Raw genomic sequence first — 13,224 nt, forward strand, 5'->3', positions numbered from 1 at the left:
AATACTTGGATTAGGAAAATAATTAAACAATACTGTTTTGATTTCATAAACAGCAATTTTAGATTCATTTTTAAAACTTTTACAATTTTTATTTTTTAATTAAAGAATGCTTTTTATACACACACACATACACACACCCCTACCTCTCAAAATTTTAAAATTATAACCAGATTTTTAGAAGTGAATTCATTTTTCTGTTGTGTTACATGAACACAGAGAAAAAAATAAAGTGAATTCATTTTTAATATTCCTTTTTTCAGATATTACTACTATTAATACTTTTCTACCAAAACTCATGCAATTTGGAGTTTAGATTTGAAGAACCCTAGTTTCATATTTTCTAAACCATGATATCTAATTTACCCATCTGTAGCTTTTTTGAAAGAAAGAGGACACACTGAAAAGTTATTTGAAAAATGCCCAAAGCAGAGTTTAATTATTTGATTGAATGTCATTCTGATATAGATATCTCTAAATGAACAAAAATCCCTGGTATATGTTTGAAATGGAGTCAGTGATTATTAATTCTATAGGTGTTTATAGAATTTTATAGGTGTTTCATATTATAGTTCCACAAGGAAAGGGACTCGTTTTTAGGGAGAAGTATATAGTTCGTACTCTACAAATGCTCATTTTTTCAGTGTATATATTTACTTGTTTATTTCAGAAATGGCAGTAAATGTATACATTATTAATTAAAAAATCTCCCATAAATGTTTATTTCAATACAAGTAAAAGAGTAATATAGTCATTGGCATTGAAGTGCAACTTTAAATATTACTATAAAATAATATGCATTTACTGGAAAAATTTGAATGGTATAAACGTGAAAGATCGAAGGTTCTTTGTGGCCCCATTCCTACCTCCCACCTCTCAGTCCTGCCCTCAAGAGGAAGCTTCTGGAAAAAAGTCCTTCCTTGACATGAGTTATATTTACCTTTTCCTTTCTGGCTATAATAAAGTCATCTTGGCATTTTCATAAAGATTGGAGCTGGGTGCAGTGGCTCACACCTGTAATCCCAGTACTTTGGGAGGCTGAGGTGGGCAGATCATCTGAGGTCAGGAGATTGAGACCATCCTGGCTAACACGGTGAAACCCCGTCTCTACTGAATGACATTTAAAGGAAATTTATTCTTGGAGAGAAAAAGGTTTTAAATTTTTTTCTAAGATGATTAAGAAAATGGAAATAGTTTTCAAAGTCTTGTATCTTTTTTATATCTCCCTCCCTCCTGTCCCTCCTTTTGACATCATTATTTGTTTGTTTTATATTTGATCTTTTTGTTATTTATCAAGGTTATAAATCTGTTTAAAATATAAATCAGGGAGAGAGAGCTTATATGATATTATAATGAGTGTTTTTATAAAACTATTTCTAGCTTAAGCTTATTTCTCTCTTTGGAGTCTCTCATGCACACACGGAATATCATCATGTCTTTCTTTTCCTTAAAACCTTTCAAGACCTTCCCTTTCCTTATGGCATAAATTTTTAAGTTCCTAGCTTTTTGACCAACTCTGGCTCCAGCCTGCTTTTCTAGATAGATCATAAGGTTTTCTTCTTTCCTACTGTGTACTTCTTTTTCTGCACTTGATAAATGTTCTAATTGCATCAGACAGCTTACATCTTTATGTCTCCATGTGAATACTTGTTCTGTTCTCTCAAGCTTGAATTTCTTTTTAACTCACTTGTTCACCTATTTCCCATCTACCCTTCAAAAACTGGCTCAGCGTCATCTTCTTTATATACCTTTTGTTGACTTTTTCTTCCTTTCCAAGCGCGATTAATTGAGCCCACTTCTATTCCAATACTTAATACATTTTGTTAGCTGATTTTAAGTTTCATGTCTAATAGTCTGAGAGCAATTTAGGAACAGTCTGGGGTCTGATTACATCAGTTTAATTCCCTGCTTTGCTCCTTACTAGCTATATGCCTCTCAGCAAGTTACTTAACTACTGTATGCTTTAGTTTTATCTCTATAAAATGAAGATAATAATACTACCTTTCTCATATTTGTTAGAAGAATTAAATGAAATAATCTTCAGATATTTACAGATAGTGTTCCTCACACTGTAAACAATAAATGCCAGATATTCACTTTTACAACTGTTTTTCAGCACTTAGTTCATTATCTGAAGGTATTTGATAATGTGTTTTATTAATTAAAGGGAAATTTTTCTATACAGGTTTATGGATTTATCAATTTAATGGTTATTGCTACAGTAGTCTCTAGTGTTTTAAAACAACTTTAGCTTTTATTGGCAGCCAGATTGTTTTATTTTTAAGTTTGTTGAAAATTTCCAACTTTCTTGTGCCAAAATATGTAATAAAAGAGCCAAGTAAGCACCTTCTACTCCTTGACACAGAAGCCTGTGTTACCTTTCAGGGGAATGATTGATGCACTTGGAGTTGCCTGACAGATCTGTTCTCTTGTGTTTGTAGGCCTTGTGTAGAATCACTCGCCATTCTCCTACTGCCTTCCAGAATGTTATTGAAAAGGTGGGACTGAACTCAGTAATAAACTCCCTGGCCTCTGCTATCTGCAAAGTTCAGCAGTACATGTTGACCTTATTCACTGCCATGTTGTCCTGTGGGATTCATCTTCAAAGACTAATCCAAGAAAAGGTTTGACTTAGGTTTTACCTGTTACTCTACATTAAAAATTGTTGTTTTCTTCTGCAATTTTAGTGGTTCTGCAAGTAATGTCGTGTTTGTAGAATTCATTTTTCATCCCAAGAGGCCTTTTTGAACTTTGCCAAACTTTTGTACCACAGAGTGTTCATCCGAACATGTTATAAGAGCCTTTTAGTGATTAAAATAGAAATTCTTTAAATGGCTTCTGCCTGCTTGTCCCATTTTGGTAATGTTAAACTAGAAAATGTCTCAGTGCTTCCTATATACTGGCATTTCTTATGCCTCACCAACTCCAGCTTCCATCTCTTTCTCCCATATCCTTTGCCTTTTTTAGGGGGAGGAGTTCCTTTATACTTTTTTGCTTACGCTGTCCTATTTTTATTCCTTTCCTTGTAATACCCTGCCAGTCAAAATTATAGAGCCCTCATTCTGTTTTTAAACTATCCTCTTCTAGTCCTTTATATGCCTTTATTGTATATACGGTAGAGTTTGTAAGTATTAAATTCATATCACAGAACTGTATAGTGATAAACAGGTCTCTCTAGTAGCCTTTCTCGAAGTGTCTTCTCTAGCTCATTGCTAAAGGGTGATCCCTGGACCAGCAGCGTTGACATCACCTAGAAGCATGTTGGAAATGCAGACTCTTAGGCCCCATGCAGACCTGCTGAATCAGAATCTACATTTTAGTGAGATCTCTAGGTGATTTGTTTGAACTTTATGGTTTGAGAAGTTCTGCCTGAGAATATTAGTGTTTGATGATGTGTTAACAGGTAAAAAATAAAGTAGGTCTGGCTATATATAAATTTGGAAAGCAATGAGTCTAACTTAGAAATATTTTCAGTTGTACAATTTTTCCCAGTTTTTAATATGCTAATGTGTATTGTGATTGTGAATTCTCATGAGGAGAATGTAGTGTGCAGCATTATTTCAACCAGTCATTCTTTTTTTCTTTTTTTTTTTTTGAGGTGAAGTCTTGCTCTGTTGCCCAGGCTGGAGTGCAGTGGCACAATCTCTGCTCACTGCAAGCTCCGCCTCCTGGGTTCATGCCATTCTCCTGCCTCAGCCTCCCAAGTAGCTGGGACCACAGGTGCTCGCCACCAAGCCTGGCTAATTTTTTGTTTTTGTATATTTAATAGAGATGGGGTTTCACCGTGTTAGCCAGGATGGTCTTGATCTCCTGACCTTGTGATCAGCCCGCCTTGGCCTCCCAAAGTGCTGGGATTACAGGTCTTTTTTTTCTATAAGAGATAGAGAGGTGTACCTTTCAATTCAGAGTTTTGCAAAACATGTGAAGGTAACACTGCTTGGAAGTGTGGAATGGAACCACTTAAGTACACTGTTTACCATGGTTCTTCTGCTTTAAATGAAACACATTTTGGTTTTTATGATAAAACTTAAAATTTCAGTAACTATTATGAATAACCCTCAGATTTACATAGTAAACTTGATCTGTGGAAGTCCAAATAGAGGTAAACCACTTCTTGTCTTTAATTATTCTGATTTAGATTCTGCTAAGAAATTTGTGCCTCAGAGAAAGTATTTTTTTCTAACAAATCTATGTGTCTCGTTTTTGCTATTAAATTTTCACTCATTAAATGTTCTTATCATTATATCAGAAAAAGTAATACTTGAATAATTTTACCGTGTAATCCATGGTTAGAAAGGCTGAGAGTTTTAGAAAAATGTGTGTGTGTGTGTGTGTGTGTGTGTGTTTTACCCTCAGCACAGGCATGGATTGATTGAGTTTCAAATACAGTATTTCACAAAAGCAGTAAAATAGGTTGTATGTTAATATAATTTTAATTATTTATCATACATAACTACTATTCCACATGTCTTAAGGAAATGAGCAATTGCATGGAATGATAAGCAGTCTTTTACTTTTGATTACTATTGGTACCTTAAAAAAAATTTTTATTGTGGTAGATAACACATAACAGAATGTATCATTTTAACCATTTTTAAGTGTGCAGTTCAGTAGTGTTAAATATATTCACATTGTTGTGAAACAGAGCTCCAGAACCTTTTTATCCTGCAAAACTGAAACTCTGTACACAAGACATATTTTGGGTGGTGATGGATTTTATTTGAATCTTCTATTTTAGAGTTCCCTCTGACACTGAATTGGCAGGGGGAAGAAGGGTGCTACATGGATGTTGCTGGGTTGGGATGGAAGCACAGATCCCCAGTGGACTGCTTTTGTCACCTCAGGAGGTAGAAGAGCTCCTCATTACTGCTGGGTGAGAGTGCGAGGCCAGGCTTTCCACCAGGACTCCTCTGATGCTACCCTGGCTGCTGAGGGGAAGGATCCTCATTATTGCCTCCACCGATACTGGTGGAGTGGAACGGATGCCTCATCACTGGGGAAACATTGTGCAGCATGATGGAAGACTCTCTATCGTTTGGTTGGGATGAAAGCCCCAGCTCCTTGCTTGGTCTTTTGTGACACCACTCTGGCAGGGGATCATGTTGGGGCACCTTGCCATGGTCACATGAGGTTGGAAGTCTAGGCTCCCTACTTGCTCTTTGCTGGTGGGGCTGGGGTGTGGTTTTTCCATGGTGCTTGGCTGAAGTAGAGTAGCTATTTTCTAAAAATTTTCCGTCTTGCCAGGCTGCCCCTGTCTTGGTCCTTTGGTTTGAGAGAGCTGTTTTTTCTTGTGTATTTGCGTATGTATACCTGTTGGTGTTTCTAGGCTCTTGGATTTTTCAACACCCAATCTAGGATATAAGAAGCAAAAACACAACTCAATGAATGCATTGCTGTATCGATCCTCAGGTTTCAAGGTCCCTAGGTGGTCTTCTGCCTTCTTTCCATGTATCTGTCATATTTGTTTTCTATATACTGCCCAGGGTTTTTGGCTGTACTTAGTGGTAGGAATAGGGAGAAGTGCATCTTCTCTCTCGTCTTGTAGTTTTTTAAATGTATCTGTGACACCCTCAAAAATGTACAATGAATTTTTATTTAGATTACAAGGTTCTATTTTAATAAAAATATTAACAAAGTTAAAAAAAATTGCAATATATTGAACATTTGCTTTTTTTTTTTTTTTTTTTTTTTTTGAGACAGGGTCTCACTCTGGTTGTCCAGACTGGAGTACAGTGGTGTGATCTTGGCTCATTGTAGCCTTGGCCTTCTGGACTCAGGTGACCACCTCAGCCTCCCCAATGGCTGGGATTATAGGCGTACACCGCCACATCTGGCTAATTTTTGTATTTTTTTAATAGAGATGGGGTCTTACTATGTTGCCCAGGCTGGTCTTGAACTCCTGGATTCAAGCGATCCGCCGTTTCAGCCTCCCAAGGTTCTGGGATTACAGGTGTGAGCCACCATGCCTGGCCCTGAACATTTACTTTGGGCCAAATGATTTTCAACTCTGGGTCTTTCACAGATGAGACAGTGTGTTGAGTAATTTTGTCAAGTTCTTGGAATGTATAAGTGCTAGATATAAGTGCTTATGCCCTAACAGGAGGGGCTGATAATAAACAAGAAAACACAGTAATTTGGGATGGTTTTAGTGCCCTGAAGAACATAGAACAGGATATGTGATAGAGTGACTGTTAGGGGCAGTGTCCAGGTAGAGTGGAGCCAGACATTATTAGCCTAGGTTGGGATGGAGAACAGTCAGGGGAGACCTCTCTGAGAAGGTGCATTCTGGCCTTGGATGATAAGAAAGAGCTTGGAATGTGAAGATCTAGGGGCAGAACTTTGTGGTTCAGCCTTCATGAAGTGTGAGAGATCTTAGGGAGATGTGGGAAGAGAAAGAAGGTCAGCAAGGTTGGAGCACAGCCAGCAGGGAGGAAGGGACATGGAAGAATCTGGGCAGCTGGAAGAAGACCCAGCTCAGGTAGGGTCATGATATTGACCTTCCTAAGGGGTTTTAGCGCAATGATCATTGTCTTCTTGTTACTTAAAAAAAAGTGAGTGTCTTTGTCTATACATGTCTGTACATGTGTGTTTGAGGTGCAGATTTACCAGCCTTATTATTGATAGGTTAGAATGAGTGGAAGAGGGAGAGACCCAGGAGCAAATACAAAGTTGCTTCCTGTTGAACAGGGAGAATGAATTCTATGTGTTGTTTTTTAGCGGGATTGATGCTCATATATTATGGTCTTTTACAATGGAAACCCAGCCTCCAAAAGAGTTCATTCCCTTCCTTTTAAATAAAAGAAATTACTGTTAGCTACAGAAAACTTAGAAGACTCTAAAGAAGAAAACAAAATCAGCTGGAATCTCACTACCCAGACATAATTATTGTTAACATGTTGATTTATCTCTTTTTAGTTTTCTGTCTGTGTCTATGCATTTTATGCACACATTTACCAAGTTAAAATAAAATTGTATTGATTTTTCTTGCTGTTTTCATGGGTGTTTTACTGTGTCATTAAATATTCCTCAGGGACATTAAAAAAACTTGTTACATGATTTCTTTTGTGATGCACCAATAATTTAACTCTTCCTTCACTATTGAACTGTTTGGCTCCTGTTTTTTGGTTGCTACTCATCATGATATGATGAACACCTTGTTATCTACATCTTTGTGTTCACCTCTAATAGATTACCTCAAGTGTTATATACATTTGTAAGGCACTGCATTAATGTTGCTAGATTGTTCTCTGGAAAAGTAGATTATGTGGGTACTATTTACTTGTAATTTAGCCAGCAATCGTTTAAGCCACATGCTGTATTTTCTTATAATAAAACCTAGAGTTTAACATTATTTAATTATCAGTATACTTCATGTTTTCATAGTTATTTGTAGTTGATAATTAATCTCTGATTCTCCATTTGAAATTTGTAACTGTAGCCAGGTTTTCATCTTAAACCAACTAGGTGGTAGAGTCTATTCTCTTCTGAATCATACACATTTTCTTGAGTGGATATTTATGTATTGAAGGAACTTGTTCAGTTCACACTGTCATCTGTGTTAGCTACTTGGGTGTCAGTGTCCTTAGATGGTTATTATTCAGCAGCTATTTGGATGAGTAGCCATTTGCATCATGAGTGCTTGATTTATTTTGTGTCATCATCTTTAAAATGATTTGCTTGCCCATGGATGTGCTTAATAGAAGAAGATTCCTTTATCCAAAACAAGTCTTAGTTCCATACACTGTGATGTAAAAAGTGAACAGTCGTAACCAGAATGAGAGGGGACTTTTGATTAAAAATCAAAGTGACAAACCACCTTATTCCATTTTTTTCCCCTAAACACTTAATAGGAAACTTTTTTTTTCTGAGATGGAGTTTCGCTTGATTTCCAGGCTGGAGTGCAATGGAGCGATCTTGGCTCATCGCAACCTCCGCCTCCCGGGTTCAGGCAATTCTCCTGCCTCAGACTCCTGAGTAGCTGGGATTACAGGCATGTACCACCATGCCCAGCTAATTTTGTGTTTTTAGTAGAGATGGGGTTTCTCTATGTTGGTCAGGCTGGTCTCGAACTCCCAACCTCAGATGATCTACCTGCCTCGGCCTCCCAAAGTGCTGGGATTATAGGTGTGAGCCACTATGCCTGGCCAATAGGAAACTTTTTGAACTATTGGCAGATGGTACTTTATATATGATTCTTGAATCACTGCTAGATGTAGGGAATTGATTACCTTTTTATAATTGAGATGCTTGAATGACTGACCAAGAAGCTTCTGGAAGACCTGATCAAGTAGAAGAAAAAACCTTGTAGGTTAGGTATGAGTTTATTTACTAATCCTTGTACTTGTTATTAATAAAATAAACTCTTCTATTTTTCTAGTTTACTTTGTAGTCATTTTTCTGGTACTTCCAAGCTGTTAATGTTTCCTGCAAATATTTCATTTTCAAGGCTGGAGGAGTTTGAGAGTTCATGGTTGTTTCCTGATGTTTATTGGGGAGAAATGTGTTGGATGAGCTCATTATGATTTTCTATAATTATAATATCTAAAAACTTAAAGTAGTCAATGCTAATGTACTTTAATTGTTATCAGACTGTATAGTGACAAATTTTAGGATTCGTATGAGTAGTATAGAAATTCAAGCTGGGCACAGTGGTATGCACCTGTAGCCCCAGTTACTTGGGAGGCTGTGACTGGAGGATTGCATGAACCTAGGAGTTCAAGGTCTGCCTGGACAACATGGTGAGACCCCATCTCTCTCTCTCTCTCTCTCTTTTTTTTTTTTTGAGACAGTCTTGGTCTGTTGCCTAGGCTGGAGTGCAGTGGCGTGATCTCGGCTCACTGCAACTTCTGCCTCCTGGTTCAAGCAATTCTCATGTCTCAGCCTCCCAAGCAGCTGGGGTTATAGGTATGAGCCACTGCATCTGGCTAATTTTTGTATTTTTAATAGAGACAGAGTTTTGCCATGTTGGCCAGACTGGTCTTGAACTCCTGGCCTCCCAAAGTGCTGGGATTACAGGTGTGAGCCACTGCTCCTGGCTAAGACTCCATCTCTATTTAAATAAAAAAAGAAAATTCAGAATATGTGGAATACAGAACACCAAAGGCCAAAGTTAAACATTTATCTCTCTGAGGTAACCACTGTAAAAAATTTGATATATATCCTTTCAAGTTCATACTTGCTATGCATATATATACATATACACATGTATACGTTCACATATTTCCCCCTTCCCTGCTGTCATGCTATTAGAGTCCTTTTTTCTTTTGTAGAAATTGGACCAACTTTATGTTCTTTGCTGGCACATACTTCTCCTATTCAGTGATGTGTTACGAATGTGTGTTTAAGTCAATTTATGCAACTATTCAATATCATTTTAAAAGGTTATGATATACGATCATATGATTATAATTTATTCCAACAGTTCCTTTTCATACATTTAATAATTTCCATTGATTTGCCAGGGAGAACATTCTCATGGCTAAATCCTTTTGTATGGACATCCTTAGTTATTCCCTTAAAATAAACTTTTAAATAAAGTTGCTAGATTAGCCTCATTTCTTAAAAAAAATTTTTTTTTTTGAGATGGAGTCTCGCTCTGTCGCCCAGCGTGGAGTGCAGTGGCGCAATCTCGGCTCACTGCAAGCTCCGCCTCCCGGGTTTATGCCATTCTCCTGCCTCAGCCTCCCAAGTAGCTGGGACTACAGGCGCCTGCCACCACACCCGGCTTATTTTTTGTTTTTGTATTTTTAGTAGAGACGGGGTTTCGCCATGTTAGCCAGGATGGTCTCTATCTCCTGACCTCGTGATCCGCCTGCCTCGGGCTCCCAAAGTGCTGGGATTACAGACGTGAGCCACTGCGCCAGGCTGTAACATTGTATTTTTTTTTTTTTTCTTTTTATTATTTTACTTTAAGTTCTAGGGTACATGTGCACAACATGCAGGTTTGTTACATATGTATACATGTGCCATGTTGGTGTGCTGCACCTGTTAACTTGTCATTTACATTAGGTATATCTCCTAATGCTATACTTCCCCCCTCCCCCCCACCCCCCCCCGGCAGGCCCCAGTGTGTGATGTTCCCCACCCTGTGTCCATGTGTTTTCATTGTTCAATTCCCACCTATGAGTGAGAACATGCGGTGTTTGGTTTTTTGTCCTTGTGATAGTTTGCTCAGAATGATGGTTTCCAGCTTTATCCATGTCCCTACAAAGGACATGAACTCATCATTTTTTATGACTGCATGGTATTCCATGGTTTATGTGTGCCACATTTTCTTAATCCAGTCTATCATTGATGGACATTTGGGTTGGTTCCAAGTCTTTGCTATTGTGAATAGTACCACAATAAACATACATGTGCATGTGTCTTTATAGCAGCATGATTTATAATCCTTTGGGTATATACCCAGTAATGGGATGGCTGGGTCAAATGGTATTTCTAGTTCTAGATCCTTGAGGAATCGCCACACTGTCTACCACAATGGTTGATCTAGTTTACAGTCCCACCAACAGTGTAAAAGTGTTCCTATTTCTCCACATCCTCTCCGGCACCTGTTGTTCCCTGACTTTGTAGTGATCGCCATTCTAACTGGTGTGAGATGGTATCTCATTGTGGTTTTGATTTGCATTTCTCGATGGCCAGTGATGATGAACATTTTTTCATGTGTCTGTTGGCTGCATAAATACTTTGCGCACTTTTTGATGGGGTTGTTTGATTTTTTCTTATAAATTTGTTTAAGTTCTTTGTAGATTCTGGATATTAGCCCTTTGTCAGATGGGTAGATTGTAAAAATTTTCTCCCATTCTGTAGGTTGCCTGTTCACACTGATGGTAGTTTCTGTTGCTGTGCAGAAGCTCTTTAGTTTAATTAGATCCCATTTGTCAATTTTGGCTTTTGTTGCCATTGCTTTTGGTATTTTAGTCATGAAGTCCTTGCCCATGCCTATGGCTTGAATGGTATTGGCTAGGTTTTCTTCTAAGGTTTTTATGGTTTTAGGTCTAACATTTAAGTCTTTAATCCATCTTGAAATTATTTTTGTATAAGGTGTAGGGAAGGGATCCAGTTTCAGCTTTCTACATATGGCTAGCCAGTTTTCCCAGCACCATTGATTAAATAGGGAATCCTTTTGCTATTTCTTGTTTTTGTCAGGTTTATCAAACCATCAAAGATCAGATGGTTGTAGATGTGTGGTATTACTTCCGAGGGCCCTATTCTGTTCCATTGGTCTATATCTCTGTTTTGGTACCAGTACCATGCTGTTTTGGTTACTGGAGCCTTGTAGTATAGTTTGAAGTCAGGTAGTGTGATGCCTCCAGCTTTGTTCTTTTGGCTTAGGATTATCTTGGCAATGTGGGCTCTTTTTTGGTTCCATATGAACTTTAAAGTAGTTTTTTCCAATTCTGTGAAGAAAGTCATTGGTAGCTTGATGCGGATGGCATTGAATCCACAAATTACTTTGGGCATTATGGCTATTTTTACAATATTGATTGTTCCTATCCATGGGCATGGGATGTTCTTCCATTTGTTTGTGTCTTCTTTTATTTCACTCAGCAGTGGTTTGTAGTTCTCCTTGAAGAGGTCCTTAGTCATTTCTTGCCTTCTGCTAGCTTTTGAATCCCTTGTAAGTTGGATTCCTAGGTATTTTATTCTCTTTGAAGCAGTTGTAATTGGGAATTCACTCATGATTTAGCTGTCTGTCTGTCTGTTATTGGTGTATTTAGCTGTCTGTCTGTTATTGTGATTTTTGCACATTGATTTTGTATCCTGAGACTTTGCTGAAGTAGTTTATCAGCTTAAGGAGATTTTGGACTGAGACGATGGGGTTTTCTAAATATACAATCATGTCATATGCAAACAGGGACAATTTGACTTCCTCTTCTCTTAACTGAATACCATTTATTTCTTTCTCTTGCCTGATTGCCCTGGCCAGAACTTCCAACTCTATGTTGAATAGGAGCGGTGAGAAAAGGCATCCCTGTCTTATGCTAGTTTTCAAAGGGAATGCTTCCAGTTTTTGCCCATTCAGTATGATATTGGCTGTGGGTCTGTCATAAATAGCTCTTATTATTTTGAGATACATCCCATCAATGCCTAGTTTATTGAGAGTTTTTAGCATGAAGGGCTGTTGAATTTTGTCAAAGGCCTTTTCTACATCTATTGAGATAATCATGTGGTTTTTGTCTTTGGTTCTGTTTGTATGATGGATCATATTTATTGATTTGCATATGTTGAACTAGCCTTCCATCCCAGGGATGAAGCCAACTTGATTGTGGCAGACAAGCTTTTTGATGTGCTGCTGGATTCGGTTTGCCAGTATTTTATTGAGGATTTTTGCATTGATGTTCATCAGGGATATTGGTCTAAAATTATCTTTTTTTTTTGTTATGTCTCTGCCAGGCTTTGGTATCAGGATGATGCTGACCTCGTAAAATGAGTTAGGGAGGATTCCCTCTTTTTCTGTTGATTGGAATAGTTTCAGAAGGAATGGAACCAGCTCCTCATTGTACCTCTGGTAGAATTCAGCTGTGAATCCGTCTGGTCCTGGACTGTTTTGGTTGCTAGGCTATTATTGTCTCAATATCAGAACCTGTTATTGGTGTATTCAGGGATTCAACTTCTTCCTGGTTTAGTCTTGGGAGGGTATATGTGTCCAGGAATTTATCCATTTCTTCTAGATTTTCTAGTTTATTTGCGTAGAGGTGTTTATAGTATTCTCTGATGGTAGTTTGTATTTCTGTGGGATTGGTGGTGATATCCCCTTTGTCATTTTTTATTGCGTCTTGTTTGATTCTTCTCTCTTTTCTTCTTTATTAGTCTTGCTCGCAGTCTATGAATTTTGTTGATCTTTTCAAAAAACCAGCTCCTGGATTCATTGATTTTTTGAAGGGTTTTTTTGTGTCTCTATCTCCTTCAGTTGTTCTCTGATGTTAGTCATTTCTTGCCTTCTGCTAGCTTTTGAATGTGTTTGCTCTTGCTTCTCTAGTTCTTTTAATTGTGATGTTAGGGTGTCAATTTTAGATTGCTCCTGCTTTCTCTTGTGGGCATTTAGTGCTATAAATTTCCCTCTACACACTGCTTTAAATGTGTCCCAGAGTTTCTGATGTGTTGTGTCTTTGCTCTCATTGGTTTCAAAGAACATCTTTATTTCTGCCTTTATTTCGTTATGTACCGAGTAGTCATTCAGGAGCAGGTTGTTCAGTTTCCATGTAGTTGAGTGGTTTTGAGTGA

General features: G+C 37.8%; 1 protein-coding gene across 10 annotated transcripts in view; it reads left to right on the forward strand.

The window, feature by feature from the left end:
* Positions 1 to 13,224, forward strand: part of ULK4 (unc-51 like kinase 4) — a 702,682-nt gene that overhangs the window by 148,786 nt on the left and 540,672 nt on the right. For all 10 annotated transcript variants that reach the window (XR_012090659.1, XM_073010314.1, XM_073010313.1 and 7 more), the window contains one exon: positions 2,439 to 2,621. Coding sequence is in view for 9 of the 10 variants with exons in the window: in XM_073010314.1 (XP_072866415.1) it covers positions 2,439 to 2,621 (183 nt within the window). In the remaining variant the exon portion in view is untranslated. The remainder of the gene's footprint in view (positions 1 to 2,438; positions 2,622 to 13,224) is intronic.

The sequence above is a fragment of the Chlorocebus sabaeus genome, chromosome 22, assembly GCF_047675955.1.
Source record: "Chlorocebus sabaeus isolate Y175 chromosome 22, mChlSab1.0.hap1, whole genome shotgun sequence".
In the NCBI taxonomy this organism is placed as follows: Eukaryota; Metazoa; Chordata; class Mammalia; order Primates; family Cercopithecidae; genus Chlorocebus; species Chlorocebus sabaeus.